The sequence below is a fragment of the Siphateles boraxobius genome, unplaced genomic scaffold (assembly GCF_051911475.1).
Source record: "Siphateles boraxobius isolate OS27281-9 unplaced genomic scaffold, OSU_SipBor_1 5, whole genome shotgun sequence".
Lineage (NCBI taxonomy): Eukaryota > Metazoa > Chordata > Actinopteri > Cypriniformes > Leuciscidae > Siphateles > Siphateles boraxobius.
The window spans coordinates 17,580,876-17,600,363 of record NW_027509141.1 but is presented as its reverse complement, the minus strand read 5'-3'; the positions used below and the strand labels follow the sequence as shown (position 1 = coordinate 17,600,363).

The 19,488-nt window shown below is 35.3% G+C and overlaps 1 protein-coding gene across 24 annotated transcripts in view; it reads right to left on the bottom strand.

The window, feature by feature from the left end:
* Positions 1 to 19,488, bottom strand: part of mcf2l2 (MCF.2 cell line derived transforming sequence-like 2) — an 85,544-nt gene that overhangs the window by 45,069 nt on the left and 20,987 nt on the right. For 17 of the 24 annotated variants that reach the window (XM_077203002.1, XM_077203008.1, XM_077203005.1 and 14 more), the window contains exons 3-15: positions 16,726 to 16,840; positions 16,478 to 16,568; positions 11,722 to 11,841; positions 9,409 to 9,525; positions 9,039 to 9,188; positions 8,669 to 8,793; positions 8,006 to 8,120; positions 7,763 to 7,882; positions 6,858 to 7,049; positions 5,260 to 5,451; positions 3,038 to 3,215; positions 2,636 to 2,739; positions 427 to 515 (exon numbers count right to left, since the gene is read on the bottom strand). In XM_077203002.1, the coding sequence (XP_077059117.1) occupies positions 427 to 515; positions 2,636 to 2,739; positions 3,038 to 3,215; positions 5,260 to 5,451; positions 6,858 to 7,049; positions 7,763 to 7,882; positions 8,006 to 8,120; positions 8,669 to 8,793; positions 9,039 to 9,188; positions 9,409 to 9,525; positions 11,722 to 11,841; positions 16,478 to 16,568; positions 16,726 to 16,840 (1,708 nt within the window). The remainder of the gene's footprint in view (positions 1 to 426; positions 516 to 2,635; positions 2,740 to 3,037; positions 3,216 to 5,259; positions 5,452 to 6,857; positions 7,050 to 7,762; positions 7,883 to 8,005; positions 8,121 to 8,668; positions 8,794 to 9,038; positions 9,189 to 9,408; positions 9,526 to 11,721; positions 11,842 to 16,477; positions 16,569 to 16,725; positions 16,841 to 19,488) is intronic. The other 7 variants (XM_077203007.1, XM_077203003.1, XM_077203016.1 and 4 more) reach the window with 1 other exon arrangement.

Here is a 19,488-nt window from a genome sequence, read left to right as displayed (position 1 = left end):
TCAAACTTGTGTAAAAAAATAAATAAAGCCAAATAAAGGTAAATATTACTTGGGAATTGTCTATTTTTTATCGTGCATAGTTTTTAATCAAGTTGTAGTTTCAAAAAAGTTGTACAGTTAGACGGGAAATATTATTTAATTGTGTGTAATTGTATATAAGTATATAACATGCTAGCTATCTGTGAAATTAGCATTAACCAGAAAAGAGGCTGCTATTTCTTATTCCATACATATACAAATTGATGACATTTTAATCTACTGTAGCTATAAAATGAAGTCCCTGAAATTCAATTCCAGTGAGTAAATACAGTCTTGTCCTTTTTGTAAGGATAGTTTCTGACACTGCTTAACACATTTACCCCTTTTGTGATTTTGACTGGAAATCTCTTGAGTAGTGCAAGACGCTCTCAAAAGACATGTTTTTACCTGCGTCTGTTTGAAAGCGACTCTTCTGTTTCATTGTTTATAAGAACATGACTCGAACCCCCTTGGCCTCCTTCATGCATGACCTCGATCTGTGAGAAACCACAGGAAGACAGAAAACTGCATGTGAAAGATTCAATTTAAATAAAAACAGCGTTATGTATTCTGAACGCATAATTTGTGATGATAAAATAAACTCAGCCTTTTTCATTAAATACAATTATTATTACAGGCAAGAACTAAGGTAAAAATCTATTTCAAAAGTCCTCTATAGACAATCTACAAACCAGTTGTATTACAGTAATTTAATTACTTATTCCTTAAAGCAGTAAGTATTACTTTTCATTTTTCTTTAATTTAATAACAGTTACAGTTCTTAGCATAAGTGAACACACCCATGCAAAAGTTGACTAAAAAGAGGAATCATCTTTTGGAAATTGATCTTAATGCCTTAATTAAAAAACTGAGGAGAAATCCAACCTTTAATGACACCAATTTTCTTTGTGAATGAATAAAGGCATTAAGATCAATTTCCAAAAGATGATTTTTTTATTCCTTGTTTTAGTCAACTTTAGCATGGGTGTGTTCACTTATGCTAAGCACTATACTGAAATTGCATTGTATAATGTATAGACTATAGAGCAATTCTATATAAAACAATAATGGATTTAACATTGACATTTAGCGTCTAATGTTAAAATGTATGTTTTTATTTTTAATATTTTGGTCAGTTCAAGAATAATTTATGCAATTTTATAACATTTATTTAAAAAGAATTTTAAAAAATGTGTTTACATTTTTACAGTATTTTTAGAGAGAATTATTCTGGAAACCACAGCTGCCAGTTTTATGTTGTAAAACGACAACATAACCAGCGTTCAGCTTCATATCTTTGGACTGACAATGCAGGGTGGGTGAAACTCATGTTCTTTCAGTTGGCAGTAACAGTGTTGGGCATTGCAACTAATGCTTTGTTAAGTAAGATTGAGAGTTGATCTTTAAAAGAAAATGTAATGACTTTCAGTGAACTGAAGGACTAAAAAAAACCTGCAATGTCTGTCAATTTATTTCTTTTCAAACTACTACACATATACTAAAAGAGCCTTATTGATTCATCCCATTTACTTGAATTGTTTAATGCAGTTTTTTTTTTACATTGCAACACTTCTACTAACTATAAGTAACTTTGCAACTACAAGTAAACTACCAGAAGACTGTCTGCTTAGTATCTGCTAACACTTTATTTTGATGCTCCCCCAACAGATATTCTACTGACAACAAGTTACTTTGCAACTACATGCCAACTTATTCTACTAACCCTAACCTAACAGTCTACTAATACTCCAATGAGAGTTAAGCCGTTTTCACACCTGAAAGTCCGCACCAAGGTCCGAAACAAAGTTCACATTTTGATACATTTTATACTTTCCGAAAGTTTTGGTTTGGTTTCTCTTTAGCGCACTAAAGAACTTTACGTGACATACTTGCGTCCTGTCGTCATCATCTATGTGGGCTGCATCTTGACATTGATTGGTTTGTAAATGGACGTGCGTCTGACGTCAGCGTGTTGTCAATTCGGAGGATAACTTTGACAACATGAATGAACAGACGCATCGTAGAAACTACATTTGGAAGTGTCTGCATTTTTGTGCGTTTTTTCCAGTTGACCTCTTATTATAATGTCATCAGACCATACTTCAATTAAAAACCTCGTCTCCTCCTCTCCCCATGTGCTACCACGGCTCATTTTTCCTGCCATCTTCTGTTTTTTCGGCTATGCGGGAACCACCGGAACTTCCTGTAAAAGGTCTGAAAGTCCGAACCATACAGAAATGCGTTCACACTAGAAACGAACCAAACCTTTGTTCAGTTTGATCCGGACCGAGACCACCTCTTTTCGTCGGACAAAATTCCATCTGTTTGGTCCGGGCCGTGGTCCAGGGTAGGTTTCACACCTGTAATTTTGGTTCGGACCAAACTGAAAAGTCCGAAAGTCTGGACCAAACAAGGTAGGTGTGAAAGGGCCCTTAGTTAACATGTAGTTGCAAAATTACTTGTAGTCAGTAGAATGTCTAAAATGGATTATCAAAAAGTGTAACCAAACCAGAACTAATCCCAGACTAAAACATTTTTTATACATGCAAATGCTTTTTAGACATTTTTAAAAACTTGTATTTATTTCAGACCATATATCTAAGAAAGGCTGATGTACCTTGATGCCACCTTTGGCTTTGCGAATATTTTTCCTCCTTGCCAGCTCTGCGTCACTGGGCTGCTTATTGGTACAGGAGTTCTCTGTAGCTTTGCGATTTGATGCTGTAGAGTTTAGAACATAATTAAACAAGCTGGAATGCCTTCATATTTTCCACTTAAATACTTCAGGATACAAAGTGTAACTTTAATGTTTTCCTGTCAGAAACATCAGTAAATTTGCATAAATGTGAGCACTGGTCCTACAATAAGTGCATTTAACAAAACTGCACTCAAACTAAAAGGTTATCAACTCGAAATGAGGACATGCAAAAAAGAGTGGTGAGTATACAAACAAATACTACTAACCGCTGGCTGTCTGGAAACCCATGCATTTCTGTTAGCATACACCTGGTTTACTCACCAGCTGCAGTAGATGGCGGGATTTTAGGTGAAGTGCGTTTTGGTGAAGATTCTGGTCGAGGTGCAACAGGTTGCACGGGCCTTGTTTGCTTTGTAGATAGCTTTTTCAGACTCGCATGTCTTTTCTCAAACATCTCTTGAACATCATCCAGCCTTTTAAGAGCAGTTTGGGCTTTGCTCTGCATGGGAAGCGATAAAAGATATACAATATGAGTTATCAGGAGCAGATGACTAGTATCATTAAAGCTACAGTGAGCTCCAGAATTCTGAAACCAAATTTAAAATATAAAAATCAGAATCTAGTTTAGTCTAAAAGTTTTAGGGTTTAAAAAAAAAGTAAACCATAGAAATATTGAAGGAAGATTATTTAGTATTTAATATATAGGGAAATGATTCATATTCAGTACTATTTCTAGGTCACTCATTGAATAATGAGAGTTCAGGCATAAGTGCTGCCATCTTTAAAGCAACATGACATCAAATACTACGAAATACCAAGATGAATATATTAATATTTCAGTAAAAATTTTCAATCAAATTGTTATGATTATAATATGCATTATATATACATATATATATATACACACACACATATATATATATATATACATATATATATATAAACATATGAATATTGAATATATTTTGAGACAAAAGTCTTAATGATTTTCAGTTTTGTTCAAGGTAATTAAAGCAACAGTTTTTCAATAACGGGAGAACATGTAAAAGTATGGTATTTGGGATAAAAGGCGGTCGGGGCGAAAGGCACAATAATTAATATGATAATAAATAGCTGGCTGTCTTTTCCATTTGTTGACATAACATGGTTATATTCAGATGGTAAATAAATATCATATATTAGGTTGGGTTTCCACCTTAAGAGATAATCACCATGTTTATAATGAAACCATCATGTTTAAAAAATATGAAATAAATAAGTATATTTATTAAATATAAAATCATTTATTTATCAAAATAAACAGAAAATAGTACTAACTTTTCTACAGGGGTTGTTTTGAACAAGTATTTACTTAGACATTATTCAAAACATATTATTTTGCCTAAAGTATTTGCATAAAAACTGTGTGCCTTTTGCCATGCAGGTGAACCTTTTACCCCGTGTGTGGGCTAAAAGACAAACCTTGTCACCTCATACATTTATAAGATTTTTAAACAAAACAAACTTTTTTTTAGTGATGTGTCCTCCCGTATCGAGGCTTCTAAGCGTGTGTCGAGTAATCCGGGATGATTTCTGTGAAGCGCGTATCGAGGCTTGTGTCGGTGACGTATGTGGTGACGTATGTGGTGACGTTTGAAGCCTCGCGAGCCGCCTGTACCACGTGACTGCTTCAGAAAGTGGTTTGCGGTTTAGCGGTCTATTTGAAATATAAGGGCCAGCAAAATGCAATGGATTCCCCCTCACATTTTGTGGACTTGGGACTTTGCGAGTTTGTTAGCGATCTATTCAAGCTTGTTTTTTTTTGCGATGGAACCATGCGATGTCATTATAATCACACTCCACGTTTTACATTTATTGTCCAGTTGATGGCACAATAGAGCAAATGAAGCACCATGAAGCTTCGGCACATGAGTGAACCAATTGGATGAAACGCTTCAATGCTTTATGAAGCTTCATCTCGCCATCACCCATCACTACTTTTTTTTAATCTATTTTCACACAAAATCATTTGCTCCATCAATGTCCTATAAAAACATAAATATTTGTTCTGCAATCATACTGTTAGGGTTATGTTTGTTTTTGATCTGTTTCCCTGTTTTGTTCATGTCTGAGTTTCACCTGTTCCTCTGTTCAGTTTCCCGCCTTTGTTCAGTTTCCATGGTTACCGTCATTATTAGCTCATTGGTTTCAGCTGTGTGTCATTTATTAGCTCGTTTCAGTTTGTTATTTAAGCCTCACCTTTGCCTTAACTCTTTGCCGAGTCTCTGTTATGTTTAGATGTGTTTGCACTGCATGTTTGCATAATAATTAAACTTATTAGTATTTTGTGAGTCTTCTGTCATCAGCTTCACTGCATGCATCGTTACTCATACACTGGGAACAGTGAAAAGAACATTTTTCTTAAGGTGTGTCTTTAGCCCTGTTGTGTTTTCTTAAGGTGGACCTGTATATGTGTGTATATATATATATATATATATATATATATATATATATGAATTCCACTGTTTACCAATGCATTTAACTGTAATCAACTTCACTTGTACCTTGACCAGGTCTGAGAGGATGATCTCATACTGGTTGCCGAGGTCTTTGAGATGACTGAGCTGCTGCTCTTTGGCTGTTTTCATGTACCTCTCGATGTCCTGCAGTGCTGCTTCTGCACCTTCCTGGGTCTGGCATCTGTCTACAGCCTGAGAGGCCAACAGATACACTCCACTTTCACACCACTGGTTCACCTGCCAACATACAAACACAGATGCACATCAATGCATCTATTTGTCCTGGACTCCATTTAAAACACAGTAGAGTAAACTGTGCAGGTTATCTAATCTGATCGAGCTGCACTAACAACCTGAGACAACTCCAAATCACGAAATGTATAAAGATAGCTCTGCTGTAATAACGTTATTATTTTTATTTATGAATTTGTATAAATTTTTTATAATGCAAATCATTTTATTTATTCATTTTACAACATGCGGTAGTGGCCAAAAGTTATGTCCGACCTAAAAAACAATATTTATCAAATATTTGGTATGCATGTTTAGAAGTTGTGCCTGGAGTGTAAAACTATAACATCATCTTATCATTTGTCATGACGCAATAAAACATACCGAATTGTGCTGACGTAATTTTTGGCCAGTACCAGTCTTACACTCATTATTCCCAGCCCATAATTCAATAAATAACTACGTGGCGCAAATTAGCTACAGTATATTATTAATGTTATTTTGTGGGTTTTGGTTAAAATGACCAGATGGAAGGAGCTGTCCTCTGCAACCACGTGGATATTGTTGAAATGGCTAAACATAGTCAGTCGGTTTTGGATATCGAAAGTGTTCATGCTCAGCATTTTGAAGTCCCCAGTTCCTTGACCTTAAAGAAACTGAAACTTTCTTGAAATTAGAAACCTGAATTGTGATAAGGTCTTCCAATGAAGTTCAACTTTAAGAACTTAAGGAGGATTGGAAAGTTGTTAAGCAGGACAAACGTATCAAATTTAGTCAATGCCCAGGAGAATGGCTGTTATAATCAAAAAACACAGGAGAAGCAACAAAATATTAAGAACTGATTACTTTGTAGTCAATTTATGTGTTATTTCTTGTGAGTTTTTCTTTTTCAATGCCAATGCCAAGAGTTCTTGCCAAATAATTTTGTCATTTTAATGCCTTAATCTTCTTCCTGATATAACACCTCTCATATTTGATTTTGTAATAGAAGGGGAGTGAAGCAAAAATTTAATTTTCTAATAAACTTAATTCAATATATATTATCATAAAACAAGTCTTATGGTTTTTTTTTATTTCATTTTGTAAATGTATTTGTCACCCTGCAAGTCATCTCTTAAAATCAACCATCTAAAAACTCGGTAACACTTTATTTTGTATGGTCCCTTTTGACATTCTCTTGACTATAAGTAACTTTGTAACTACATGTCAACTTATTGTAACCCTAATCCTAACCTAACAGTCAACTAATACTCTACTAACACTCCAATGAGAGTTAGTAGACATGTATAGGTGTAAAGGTACTTAAAGTCAACAGTATGTGTTAAAGGGACCATCAAAATAAAGTGAAACCGAAAACTCAATATTAAGGTGCCTATGTGGTTATTTGACTGCACCCAAGTTGTTTCACAAACCTCGTCGATTCCTTTGTGGATTTCAAGTGATTTGGTTAGAATGTCATGTTTCTTTTTGGCCTCGTTGCAGAAGTCATCACAGATCCGACGCAGTTCGACACACTTTGGGAGGATTGAGTCTACAGCGTAATGGTTACTTTGAATAAGCTGGTCCCCATGCTGAGCGTGAAGCTGAGCTTTCTCCAAGGACTCCTGTACAGATCAGTAAACAAAATAAACAGATCATGAATGATTTACACTGCTATCTTGACTGTTACAAGACTGCAAGCCAAGTAGTAATAATTGTCAAGTCAAGTCACCTTTATATACAGCGCTTTATACAATACAGATCAAAGTTTCAACGCAGCTTTACAGTGTTAAACAGGTAAATAACGATCAATGATGCAAACAGAATTGAATTATGCTGTAATGCAGCTATAGAAAGACAATAGTGTCAGTAGCAGCACTATGTTTGTGTATTTGATTTCTTCCTGAAGTTCAGCTTTAGTTACTGCATGCTTTCAAACATTTGCACTTTGTTATCATTTTGACAAAGTCAAAAAAATATACTTTTTGCAAAAGTATGCATTGTCTTTCTAGATAAAACGGCTGATTTAGTAGAGTTAAGCTAGTTAAAAATCCCAGTGGTGACACTTGAAAACCAACATTCCATGTTGGGGACGAGCATGCAAAACTTATGGTTATAATGCTGATTTAAATATGCTTTAAAAAAGAAATATTATCTGTATGTAAAAGAAAATGCAAATGTGTGTGTGTGTGTGGTTCTTTGTGGTGGGGCCAGTGATTTGGGAAAGTAAACATGTAAATGAGTGGTTTAACCAGCAAAAAAAACAAATAGTTGAGCTATTAAACTGAATGTGGTGCTCTGCATATCAGGCCTGGTCTTAGATTGAAAATGTTTTGACCTGAGCTTTGTCCTCCAAAGTTTTCAGTTCCCCAAGTAGGTGATCGACCCGGGCCACACAGTCCACGGTGACAGACAGCCCCAATAACGCTTCCATCAGGCCATCCAGAGAAATTTTCACCTGATGCAATGGATAAAACACACCAATTTCAACTTGATTGACTGGACAACCACACCTGGTGATACTTGGTATAATGGCTGCCTACTAAGTTGAGCATAATTGAGCACATCCACTGCACCGTACCTCTCTGAAGTCCTGCTCAAAGTGCCGTAACTGTAAGCACTGCTCTAATTTGAGGTGATGCCTCGACCAGAACTGTTCAAACGCATTCTCCGTCTCATCGAGCTGTGCTAACAACCTGAGACAAACAAACAAACGCTTTTACAGTGTGAGTGTCAGAGGAGCCAGAGTGAATTAGATTTCACAGAGCAAGGTTAGATGACACTAGGCTTCAAAGAATAATAACAGAACTGTAACAAGAACTACACAAGTCTAACACCTGATAAAAGAGCCGTCAACGTGGAGGAAATGGCACTAAAGTCAATATGCAATCAAAATAACTTTTATTTTTAAACTTTTTCATCCTTTAATTTTATAAAGGATGGTTATATTCCTGGTTATATTGTTAATTCCTGGTTATATTGTTAATAATTCATGATGCAAGTTTAAAAAATGTTCAATCTTTCATCAGAATGTTCTGTGACTATCTTTTTTGGTAGACGTCAGTAAGATGTCTGTATGCATTTCCAATGGTTAAAATCACTTACAAAGTGATTCATCTTGTTTTCCTGTCAAGTAGGAAATGTCACGTCGCGGCTCAGAAATGTGCTACATTATAGTTCTGCTTAAGCTATCATCGCCATTAACAGTGTGACTTTTTGTGTGTGGCAAAATCTTTGTACACACCTCTCAACAGTTGTTTGGTTCTCTACCTCATCTGGGTTCAAAATGTGGCTCTCGGTTCTGCTGGCCTGGTCTTTGATACAGGACAGCAGAGTATGACCCTGTTTTACTGCCAATTTTAGCTCTTCCTGTACAGAAAGAAGAAAAGTGGCATATGAATACTGATTGAATCTGCATACATGCAAAAACAGGCATAATCAAGATAAATACAGATGGTGTTTTGTTGCTCCACTATGTGGGAAACTGAACATCAATGAACCGATAAAAGGTAACCGACCAATTGCACAGACCAAGCAACACAATTCTAACAGCAAGGATTAAACAAATCTTATGATAACATTAGAAGCACTGTTCCATAAATGTGGACGGCTACCTTGAGCTTATCGTGTTTTTCGGTGTGTGTGATAAGCAAATCTTTGGTGCACAGCACGTCATTGGGAAGTTCAGTTTCTGCCAGGTCAGTTCCAAACTGCTGTAGCATCTGTGCTGTGCTCTTCACTGTTAACGCAAAGTTCTCAATGGCCTAGGACACAACATTTTGAATTATATACTTTATATATATATATACTTTACATAACACTGAAAAAAAATCAAAATCTACTCCATCTACTTATATATGGTATTATGAAATCAAATTGCAGACTGCATTCAAATCTGTAAAAAAATTATACAGTATATTTTCATTTAAAGTCATATTAGTAAGCTAATTAAGGTTTTGTTTATAAATAAAAATAACTTCTCACTGTGCGATGGTGAATCCATTGACTGTGGCAATATTCCAGGCTTCCCCCCAGGTCACAGGTCAGCTGGCCTTTGTCAATGTAGCCGTGCAAGTCTGAAAGGGAATTTAGCATAACAATCTACAAGAGAAGAAAAAAAAAAAGAAAAAAACATTTACATGCATAATATATGAAAGTGTGCCAGACATTTGTATACTTTTTTGGGAATAGAAACTAATTGTTTCTCTTATGTTACTTTAAAGGCAAAGTTGCTATTGTTAGCGGTGTTAGTGTACTGCCAAAACCACAGACCACACACACATTAAGTTTCACAGGAACTAGTATTTTCACAACTGGTACAAGACATATTTGGTTAAAAAAAAATTTTTTTAAATGGTTGCAGAGGAAGTTTAAAAGAAAATTCTGGGTATGAACGTAAATGAGGCCAGTTTTGGGAGTTTAAAAGCATACATGTAAGGCTTATAATTTTGTTCTTCTGTTAAAATGTGTGTATTATTTGAGCTGTAAAATTGTTTACATTATTTTTACAGTCATTTTTGGTTTTAAGGTGTACAGTAACATTGTAATGGAAACAAAGAGGTAAAATGTTATATAACTTTACACAAAAGAACTTTTCACACTAAAATCATGTAATCACATTGAAACAAGTTGCCAGCCACCGCCAGCAGTTTTGATCATTTTCACAAAACTGTAATTGCCACGCAGAATATTTTCTTGTCTGAATACGCAAAGAAAGAAAAGAACCTCTGCTTTAAAAAAAAAAAAAGTTTTATTCTAGCTTCATGCCTTCTTTTTTATCAAAACTGCATGTGGCTAAGTTTCATAAAGAAAGCAACATTTTGAGCAAAAAAGCGGAGAAAATCGCGTTTTTGTCAAAGACTACATCCAGATCATATTCAGAACGATGATCAACACATACATGGAGTAGATCGAGGCCATCAACACCCCTAATGCTTGAACAGTCCTATAGCTCGTCCTGGGTCGACATTTCATTCATTAAAATGAATAGGGATCAGGGGGCGGAGATGGTTAGGTTTAGGGGTGGGTTTAGGGATTAGGGGTGGGTTTAGGGATTAGGGGTGGGTTTAGGGATTAGGGGTGGGTTTAGGGATCAGGGGGCGGAGATCGGTAGGATTAGGGGTGGGTTTAGGGATTAGGGGTGGGTTTAGGGATCAGGGGGCGGAGATGGGTAGGTTTAGGGGTGGGTTTAGGGATTAGGGGTGGGTTTAGGGATCAGGGGGCGGAGATGGGTAGATTTAGGTATATGTAAGGTGGGAGGAGTTGGATCTGGATCCGACTCCTCCCCGTGGATTTCATGTTCTGCAGTGAGGACCATCTCGAAAATTCCGTCAACGTAAACAGAAAGAGTTAACTTGTATGAAGTGAACCCATTTCACTTCCATTGTAAAATATAGAGTCTCTATTTAGACCAACTGCAAATAGCCCAACTTACTGGCGGAGGCTATTTACACTGACTCAAGCCACCATTATCTGATTGAGCCAGACAAAATGACTAAAGAAACTCTGCTGACAATGGAATCAGTAGTGTGGAGAGTAAGGCGTATGGCGTTAGCTTTCGACACGACCGATTCCTTGTGCTTTCAAACGCACCCGCTTTCAAAACACTTTCAAACGCTCCCGTGAGTTGATCATTTTAGCCAATCACAGACATATCCGATGAGCGTGTGGACACAATTGCCAATCAGAGGTGTTTCCGAATTCCGCTCAACAGCGCTCAAAGCTTCGCATTTAAAGAAATTCAGTACTGACTTGGTACCAAAGTCGGTACTTTTTACAACTCTAATAGCATCTACTGTAAATATATAGATGCTGTCTATTTGCAGGAAGTGTGAAGAAAATAAGAGACAGTTTCAGAACTAACACTAAATTTGGAATCTTCTTGTAAATCACTATCAATCTAATGCAACTGCAGATGACATGTTGTGAAATTAAGGCATGTACACCATAGTGCTATCATCATTTCCTTAACGTCACAAGAGAAATTGCATGCAGATGATAATCTCATGCACTAACTAGCATACAATGTGCAAAAGCAAGGTGGCATTTACTGAATCCACACATTGCCACAGCTTTGATAACAAGCAGCTATAAAGCACCCACATCTACTAAAGTGCTGCTAAAACAGGGTTGGAGGTTAACACACTTTCAGACATGTATATATCAACAGGGTGACAGGCTGTTTTAATAATTTAGCGGATGAGTGATCATGGTTACAAACACTCCAGAGGAGCCCTGTGTGTCCTATGGCGAACGAAGAGACATGCTGAGGGTCCAGACAGACAAAAGCATGCTTACCGGTACCTTCAATTTGAAGTCATCCCTATGTAACCGCATACTGACATCAGCGATGGCCCTCTGGAGGAGGCGTGAAGGTTTCAGAACCAGAACAAGCTGTAGATTTCCTGGGAAGGAGCCCTTTTAGTCATGAAAGGAAATGAAACATATAAACAAAAATAAAAGGTTGACTTATTTCCTTAACAATTCTGTGGCACTAACTATATATACTTTGTGAGACCATACTTTACTTCCAACCTATTCTGTATTTAAAATTTTTCAATGAATTTATAAAATGTATAAATATATTATATATATACTGTATATATATATACATATATATACTGTGTATATATATATATATATATATATATATATAAATAAAGGTAAAATATATTTACATTAAAAATACTTTTTTTTAAAGAACATAAAAAACAGGCCAAAATGATAGCAATTTTTTGTTACTCCATTGCAAAAACGTAAATCACAAAACAATTATTATTATTGTAATAACACTTACTGTATGTACTGTAAAATAAAAAAGTAGTATTTAAATTTTTTTAAACATATACAATCACTTTATTGATTCTAATAATAAACTTAATAAACACTGAAGATTTCCTGAAAACTTAAACTAATAAACGCTGCTGTCACTGAAGCAAATGGAGACATCAACTTTCACATTTTAAATTTTGAAATTATTTTATTTAAAATTTTGTATGCTTATAAAATTATTTTGTGATTAAAAATATGATATATTGTTAGTTATTAAATTATATTTAATTGGATTAAAAATATGAAAAATAAATTCCAGCACAGCGCTACAACAACCATTATGAAATGACCCTTCAAAATAGATAATGCTTTACAATGAACCCTGTTAGAGATCTACATGTGGCAATTTATCTGTTCAAATAAAATACCTTACTCACCCATAACAGTAATAAAAACACTATCTATTTACAACATTTCAAATCCCTCAGTTCTCGCCATCTCTCCAAAAAGCAAAGCCAATGTTGATCCTTGTTTTATTACGAGCTCTGTCACGTCCTCTTTTTGTCAGCAGACTCCTCTTTTTGGTGTTTTATTTAAAACAGGTGATTCTCCGGAGGTTCGAGATTCAGCTTCATGTTAACCTTTCTCGCTCGTCGCGACTGGCTAATATGTGACATACACGCGTCAAAGTAGCCGAAGCAGCTTTTCTCTTTTCACATATTTTTTGGAGAGATGTGCAGAACTGGTTCTGGCCCCTTTTTGTTATTTTGTTTTATTGTAATCCTTTTATTCATTTGCTGGTTATGCTCAACCAGAGGATCAACAAGATTTGTTATATTCAGAGATTTGATTATGTACCTTGTTTGCAGGGTTGGGGAGTAACGGAATACATGTAACGGCGTTATGTAATCAGGATACAAAAATCCAGTAACTGTAATTCGTTACAGTTACGGTAAAAAACGTAGTAATCAGATTATAGTTACTTTTTGAGAAAAGTGGGGATACTTTCAGGATTACAATGGTTTCATTTAAAACTAAATAAATGTGTATTTTGGCATAATAACATTATATTAAGCATTGCTTGATTAATGCTCAGGAGTCACAACACGAGTCACGTGTGCCACCCGCTGGTGCATGCGCAAAATAACAGCTCTCTACAACAATCTCCTCAGACACAGATTGAATCACTGCTGCTAGAAACGATGCTGCCCACGTGTAAAAATGCTTTAATTTCTTGGAAATTAGGAGAGCAGCTTTTTTAGTACCTAAAATGTCCTTTCATAATCTCTTCTCAGTCTCACTTAACGCAATGTTCGCTGCTAGGTAATGTAGGGGAAGTCCCACTGCCAACGGCCCAAGTTCAGTCAGGCAAATTAAGAAAGATCACGGCTTTAGACAACATGTAGGCCTATTTTAAAATAAACTAATATGTAGATTGTGTAGAATTTTTAAATGTTGTGTTTTTATTATTTCCTTGTAGCCTACATGTTAGTTAAAAATAAAAATAAAAAATCTGTAATATGTACTGTAGCCACTAGATGTCTGTATAGTCCTTTACATAAATATTTATTCAGGGCTGTGAAATTCTTATTAAATAAAAGTTGTTGTTTTTTAAAATAATATCTGTCCTTGAAGTAATTCAAAAGTAATCAGTTACATTACTTTCATATTGTGGTACTTGGATTACGTTACTGAATACTTTTTTATGAAGTAATTTGTAACTGTAACGGAATACATTTTTAAAGTAACCCTCCCAAGCCTGCTTGTTTGTTTGCTTCTAAAGTTGAAGCAATCAAAAAAAAAAGTTCTGTATTTACGGATATGATGAGACACGCACGAGTGAGTGAAATATGTACACAATTTCCCACGAAAACCTAGGTCTAAAATTAGGGCTGGGAAAAGATTAATCGCGATTAATCGCATCCAAAATAAAAGTTTGTGTTTACATAATATATGTGTGTGCACTGTGTATAATTATTTTGTATATATATATATATATATATATACTAGAGGTGGGGATAGATTATTTTTTTTAATCTAGATTAATCTCACTGGAATCTTGGAATTAATCTAGATCAATCTAGATTAAAATGGCTCATTTGAATTCTGCCGAAGGCATTCAGAATATGTGTGCTACCCAAATAATGACTAAAAGTAAGTCTTTGAGAATAGTTCGCCTAGCGTAGGGATGTGAATTTCTGCCAAAAATGCCATTCGACAATAGAGGAAAAGTCGAAAATCGGTCAAAAAAAATTATACAATACAATAAATAAATAAAACGCACAATTACAATGACAGAAAGGGAGGCCAATTTCATCTTTAGCGATTTGTCATCAAACAAACTGTTTATTAATTGAACAAGTAACATGTTTTCGTCGTTTTTTTTTTAACATAGTAACGTTAGGCTAATTGGAAGAAGAAAAAACCAATAAGTACGACGTATACAGTCCGTTTTTGCATCGCCAAACCAGATGCTCGTTAGATTAAAAAATAATGTCATATGTCATTATGATTTTATGTGAACCTGCCTTTACCGGCAATCAGGGGCGCCGCTAGAAATTTTGGGCCCTATGACAGAATATGAGGTTGGGCCCCGTACCGCACCCATTCCATTAATAAAATCGATCTCCCGGTGGCGATATTTTTTTTCACAGGATGGTAGGGGAAGACTCATGAATATTCATTAGGGAACTCATGCCTGATTGGTCTGATGACCTACCCCCTAACCCCGCCCCTAAACCTACCCGTCACTGGGGGTCTGATGACCTACCCCTAACCCCGCCCCTAAACCTACCAGTCACTGGGGTTAAGACCAATCAGGGATGAGTTCCCTAATGAATATTCATGAGTCTTCCCCTACCATCCTGTGAAAAAAAATATCGCCTCCCGGGGCCCCAAAAGTGTGTGGGCCCTTAGAATCGTCCTAACTTTCCCCTCCCTTAGCGGCGCCCCTGCCGGCAAAAGCCTCCTCCTTTTTAAACAAATTAGTTTCAATCAATGTAAACTATTCTTGTGACAATAGCCTCCTCCTTTTGAAACAAATTAGTTTCAATCAATGTAAACTATTCGTGTGACTATGCCCCTACGCAATACACACACATTACGTTACCGCGGGATGGCGGGTGTTCATTTCATAAACTGTACACAATGGTAGCTTATTTATTTTGTAGCCTATAAATTAATGTATATGTCCAACGGATAATGTCATACTTTTTAGTAGTGCTATCGTGGCGTAATAATCTGTTTGGTTGTAAAATGTATTACCTGAATAAAATGAAATCGAATGTCCTGTGGAATCATTCATTCACAGACAGCTTACGAAGATGTTCAACTAATAAAGATCTTCATCGCTGGCAAAAATATGATGCATTTACAGATTTGCTTTCACTTGACTAAACTGTTGCTCTTGATGTTGTTAAATCTTCCTGTTACGACTCCGTGTCGAGTGTAATTGAACGCGTTTCAGAGTTCAGACGATTCAGTGCGTGAGGAACTGAACAGAACTGATTCGCGAACCGATTTAGACAGATCTGCCAACTTGTTTGATGAAGTCTTTGAACAGAATCGACCCAAAAGAGTGATTCATTTGTAAATTGAGCATCGCTCATGCCCATAAAAAAAGATACAGCTCGCTTGGAATAAACTCATTTGACAACATGTAAAGTAACGAGAGGAACGATCAACGCAACATGTAAAAGTATACACCTTGTGTCCCTGACAGGAAAATACCCTGCTGCGCGATTTGCGCGAAAATATAACGATATTCGAAAAAGCTATTTTATGTTCCTAACCCAACTTTGAGAATAGATTAACGGCGATATTTTTTTTATCGCCCGATAAGAGTCAGCACGTTAACGCCGATAACGGCCCACCACTAATAAATACACACATGCATGTATATATTTAAGAAATATTTTCATGTATATACTGTATATATTTATTTATAATTTATATTATATATAAATATACATATTTTATATTTAAATAAAAATAAATTCTTATATGTATACATGCATGTGTGTGTATTTATATATACAAAATGATAATACACAGTGCACACACATATATTATGTAAACACAAACTTTTATTTTGGATGCGATTAATCGCGATTAATCTTTTCCCGGCCCTATCTAAAATATAAACACTTCTAATAGGCTTAGCATAGTGAATCAGGGTAAGACAAAATGAGATTTAGAAAAAGTATGATGTATTGAATCATTATTTCTGTATCTGTAAACATCATGTTGAAGAGCTGTTCTAACTTCATAAAGCTGTACAAACCGCTATCCGTGACAGAGAAGTGATCGCTGAGTTCCATTTGTCCTTCCTGCGGTCCAGGATGATGATGAAGCCGATGCTAGCAGCATCCATGCTGAAGGATGAAGAACAGAAACAGACTGGTCAGGCTTTGAAAACCACAACTTTAAGACAGAAACATTTCAGCGTCCTGTAATTTGCCTGTATTTACAGTTGGTTTCACTGCCCAATTTGAAAATCATTCACAATGACAAAGATAAATGAGGTTTCACCTTGGTATGCTGGTCAGGTATGTGACAACATTAACGAATTCCTCATCCGTCACCTCATTAAAACCTGAGAACTCTGGGAAGGTGATGATGGGAGATCCATCTTTTCCTCTTCCTCCTGCAAATATTTAGTGTCTAGTTAATTCACAGTTATGAATTCTGGAAAAAAGAAGGTTTGAAATATTAAAAGGCTGTGTTACTTTAAAAACATTTGTCTTTTCAAACAACATTTGTTTGTAATCTCGATGAGCACTATGGTGTGTGTTCACAGTTCACTGTCTTATGGTTGACATTCACACTTAAACGGAAACTATGCACAAGGTTTGAAAGTGCATGCAGCAGAAACCAGGTGTGAGGGCATTGAAACCATGACCTACTTTTTTTCTCTTTACACTTAGGAAATAGCTTATATAGAAGTATACTTCTTTCTTTTCTGTTTAATGGGACATACATTGGGAACTGTCCTCAAAATAATTCTTAAGTATTCATCAAACGGATCCGCTTTTTATTTGACTTAATTTATTTCAATTTAATTTACATATTTATTTGATTAAAATAAGAACCACAACTCCTTTCAACCACAAGGGGGCGACAGTGGTATGAGATTGAGTTATGAGTTATGAGATTAACTATTGAGTTCTGACACATCCATCAATTATTATCAGACTACATACTGTTTTTTAAAAAATGTTTGTTAGATTGTTAACAACAAATCAGACAAAAAGAGACCTTAATAAAATGAAACTTTATTTAACATATTACATAAAATGTATACATTTTCATACTTACACACTGTAAAAAGTGATCAGTTGAATTAACTTAAAGTCAGGAAACCCTTTGCCTTAAAATTAAATAAATAAGGCATGCGTAATTGCAAAAATTAAGTTAGTCGGAATTGTCAAGTTCACATACATTGAAATGCATGACGTTAATTTACTCAATTTTAAGGCAACAGGATTCCTCACTTTTTATTACCTGATCACATTTACAGTGCATATTTACTTACATTTGTTATGATGTTTACACTACAAAACCATTAAATTAATCATTATTGATGTACATTTGAGTCATATATTTGTGTTAGGTTTTAATTTGACTGTAAGGGACATATTTACTTATACTTTTGATTAATATTTTGTCATTTTTATTATGAAGGGGGAGGTGCCTGTGTTGCATGGTATGTTTGTGAATTTAAAACCGTTAAGGGTTATAAGTACATGTTATCAATCAATGGTATCTGTAACTGTATGATGCGTTCTGTTTAAATGGAGACGAGAGACAATCTAACTAAAGTGAGGGAAAAATATTTAGTCTTTTTTTAATACGTAACCCGTGCAGTTTTGATGGCTGTTGCAGGCTTCTTGGCAGATGAGAAGACAGGGAGGCAAGCCAGGCCTCAGGAGATCTGACTGGGGTGGGAAGGAATGGAAAAGCTCTCTAAAGAGCAGCGAGTCTGTATTTAGGATGTCCCTCCCACTTACATCATTTCAGCGTGTAAGTTTTTCCACCCTGTTAAAAGAGCTCTGAATGTGCTAAAAGCAGTAAACACTTCTGTTTTATTGGTTAATATGAATTGTTTTGCATAGTTAATTACCCCTCAGTACCACCCAGCAGCTTCACAACCAAGGCTGTTTAAAAATTCATTAAAAGTAGAGTCAATATAGAATATATGTGTCGCAAACAGCTGTCACCAGGTGTTTTTATCCCTGCCGGTTGCCTAATCGTTTCATTTTCATCGGTGCCATTAAAGGATTGGTTCACTTTAAAGTGAAAATTCTGTCATCATTTACTCACCCTCAAACCTGTATGAATTTCTTTCTTCTGCTGAACACAAAAGAAAATCGGTAACCAAACAGTTGATGGACCCTATTAAGTTCCATAGTATTTTTTTTTCCCCTATATATGGAGGTCAATGGGGTCCATCAACTGTCTGGTTACCGACATTCTTCAAAATATCTTCTTTTGTATTCAGCAGAAGAAAGAAATTCATACAGGTTTGAAACAACTTGAGGGTGAGTAAATGATGACAGAATTTTCATTTTGAAGTGAACTATTCCTTTAAGCAGGATGGTGGCGTAGCCTAGTGGCTAAAAGCATTAGCTGGTAAACGAAAAAGATTTAGGTTCAAACAGGGTAACAAAAAAAAAACTCAAAGTAATTTAATACTGTAAGTGTTCATTTAAATAAACTGGTTTAATTAGGACCTGTAAAATGTTACATATGTACACGTTACATATTTAAATTATGCATAATTACATGCAACTAACCCTAAACCAAACCCTAAGTCTTACCCTATAAGCACATGCAGTTAATTAATATTACTATATATAATTACACTGTAACCAGGACATCTTAGAAAGCGTTATTAAACGTATTTTGTCGTTTAAACATTTTATAATAATTATGTTAGTTGATCTATAAAAGTATTAAATGTGAATAAAACATGTTTTAATTATTCTTGTTTCTTTTGGTTATTTAAATTTTTTCCATGTAAAGCACTTTGAACTACCATTGTGTATGAAGTATGCTATATAAATAAACTTGCCTTGCCTATTAGAGTATTATAGGGATGCAGCAATATTAAACATTTTAGCTGATACAGATAAATATGAAAAATATAAAAAAAATATAAAATTTTATTTAATCAGGTGAATTAGGCATTCTAATTTTACAATATGAAAAACGGATATTGATTTTGCAATTTGCTAAAGATTACATTTAACTTTGCTTTTAACTTATTTAAAAAGTTATTAAAGATTAACGTTA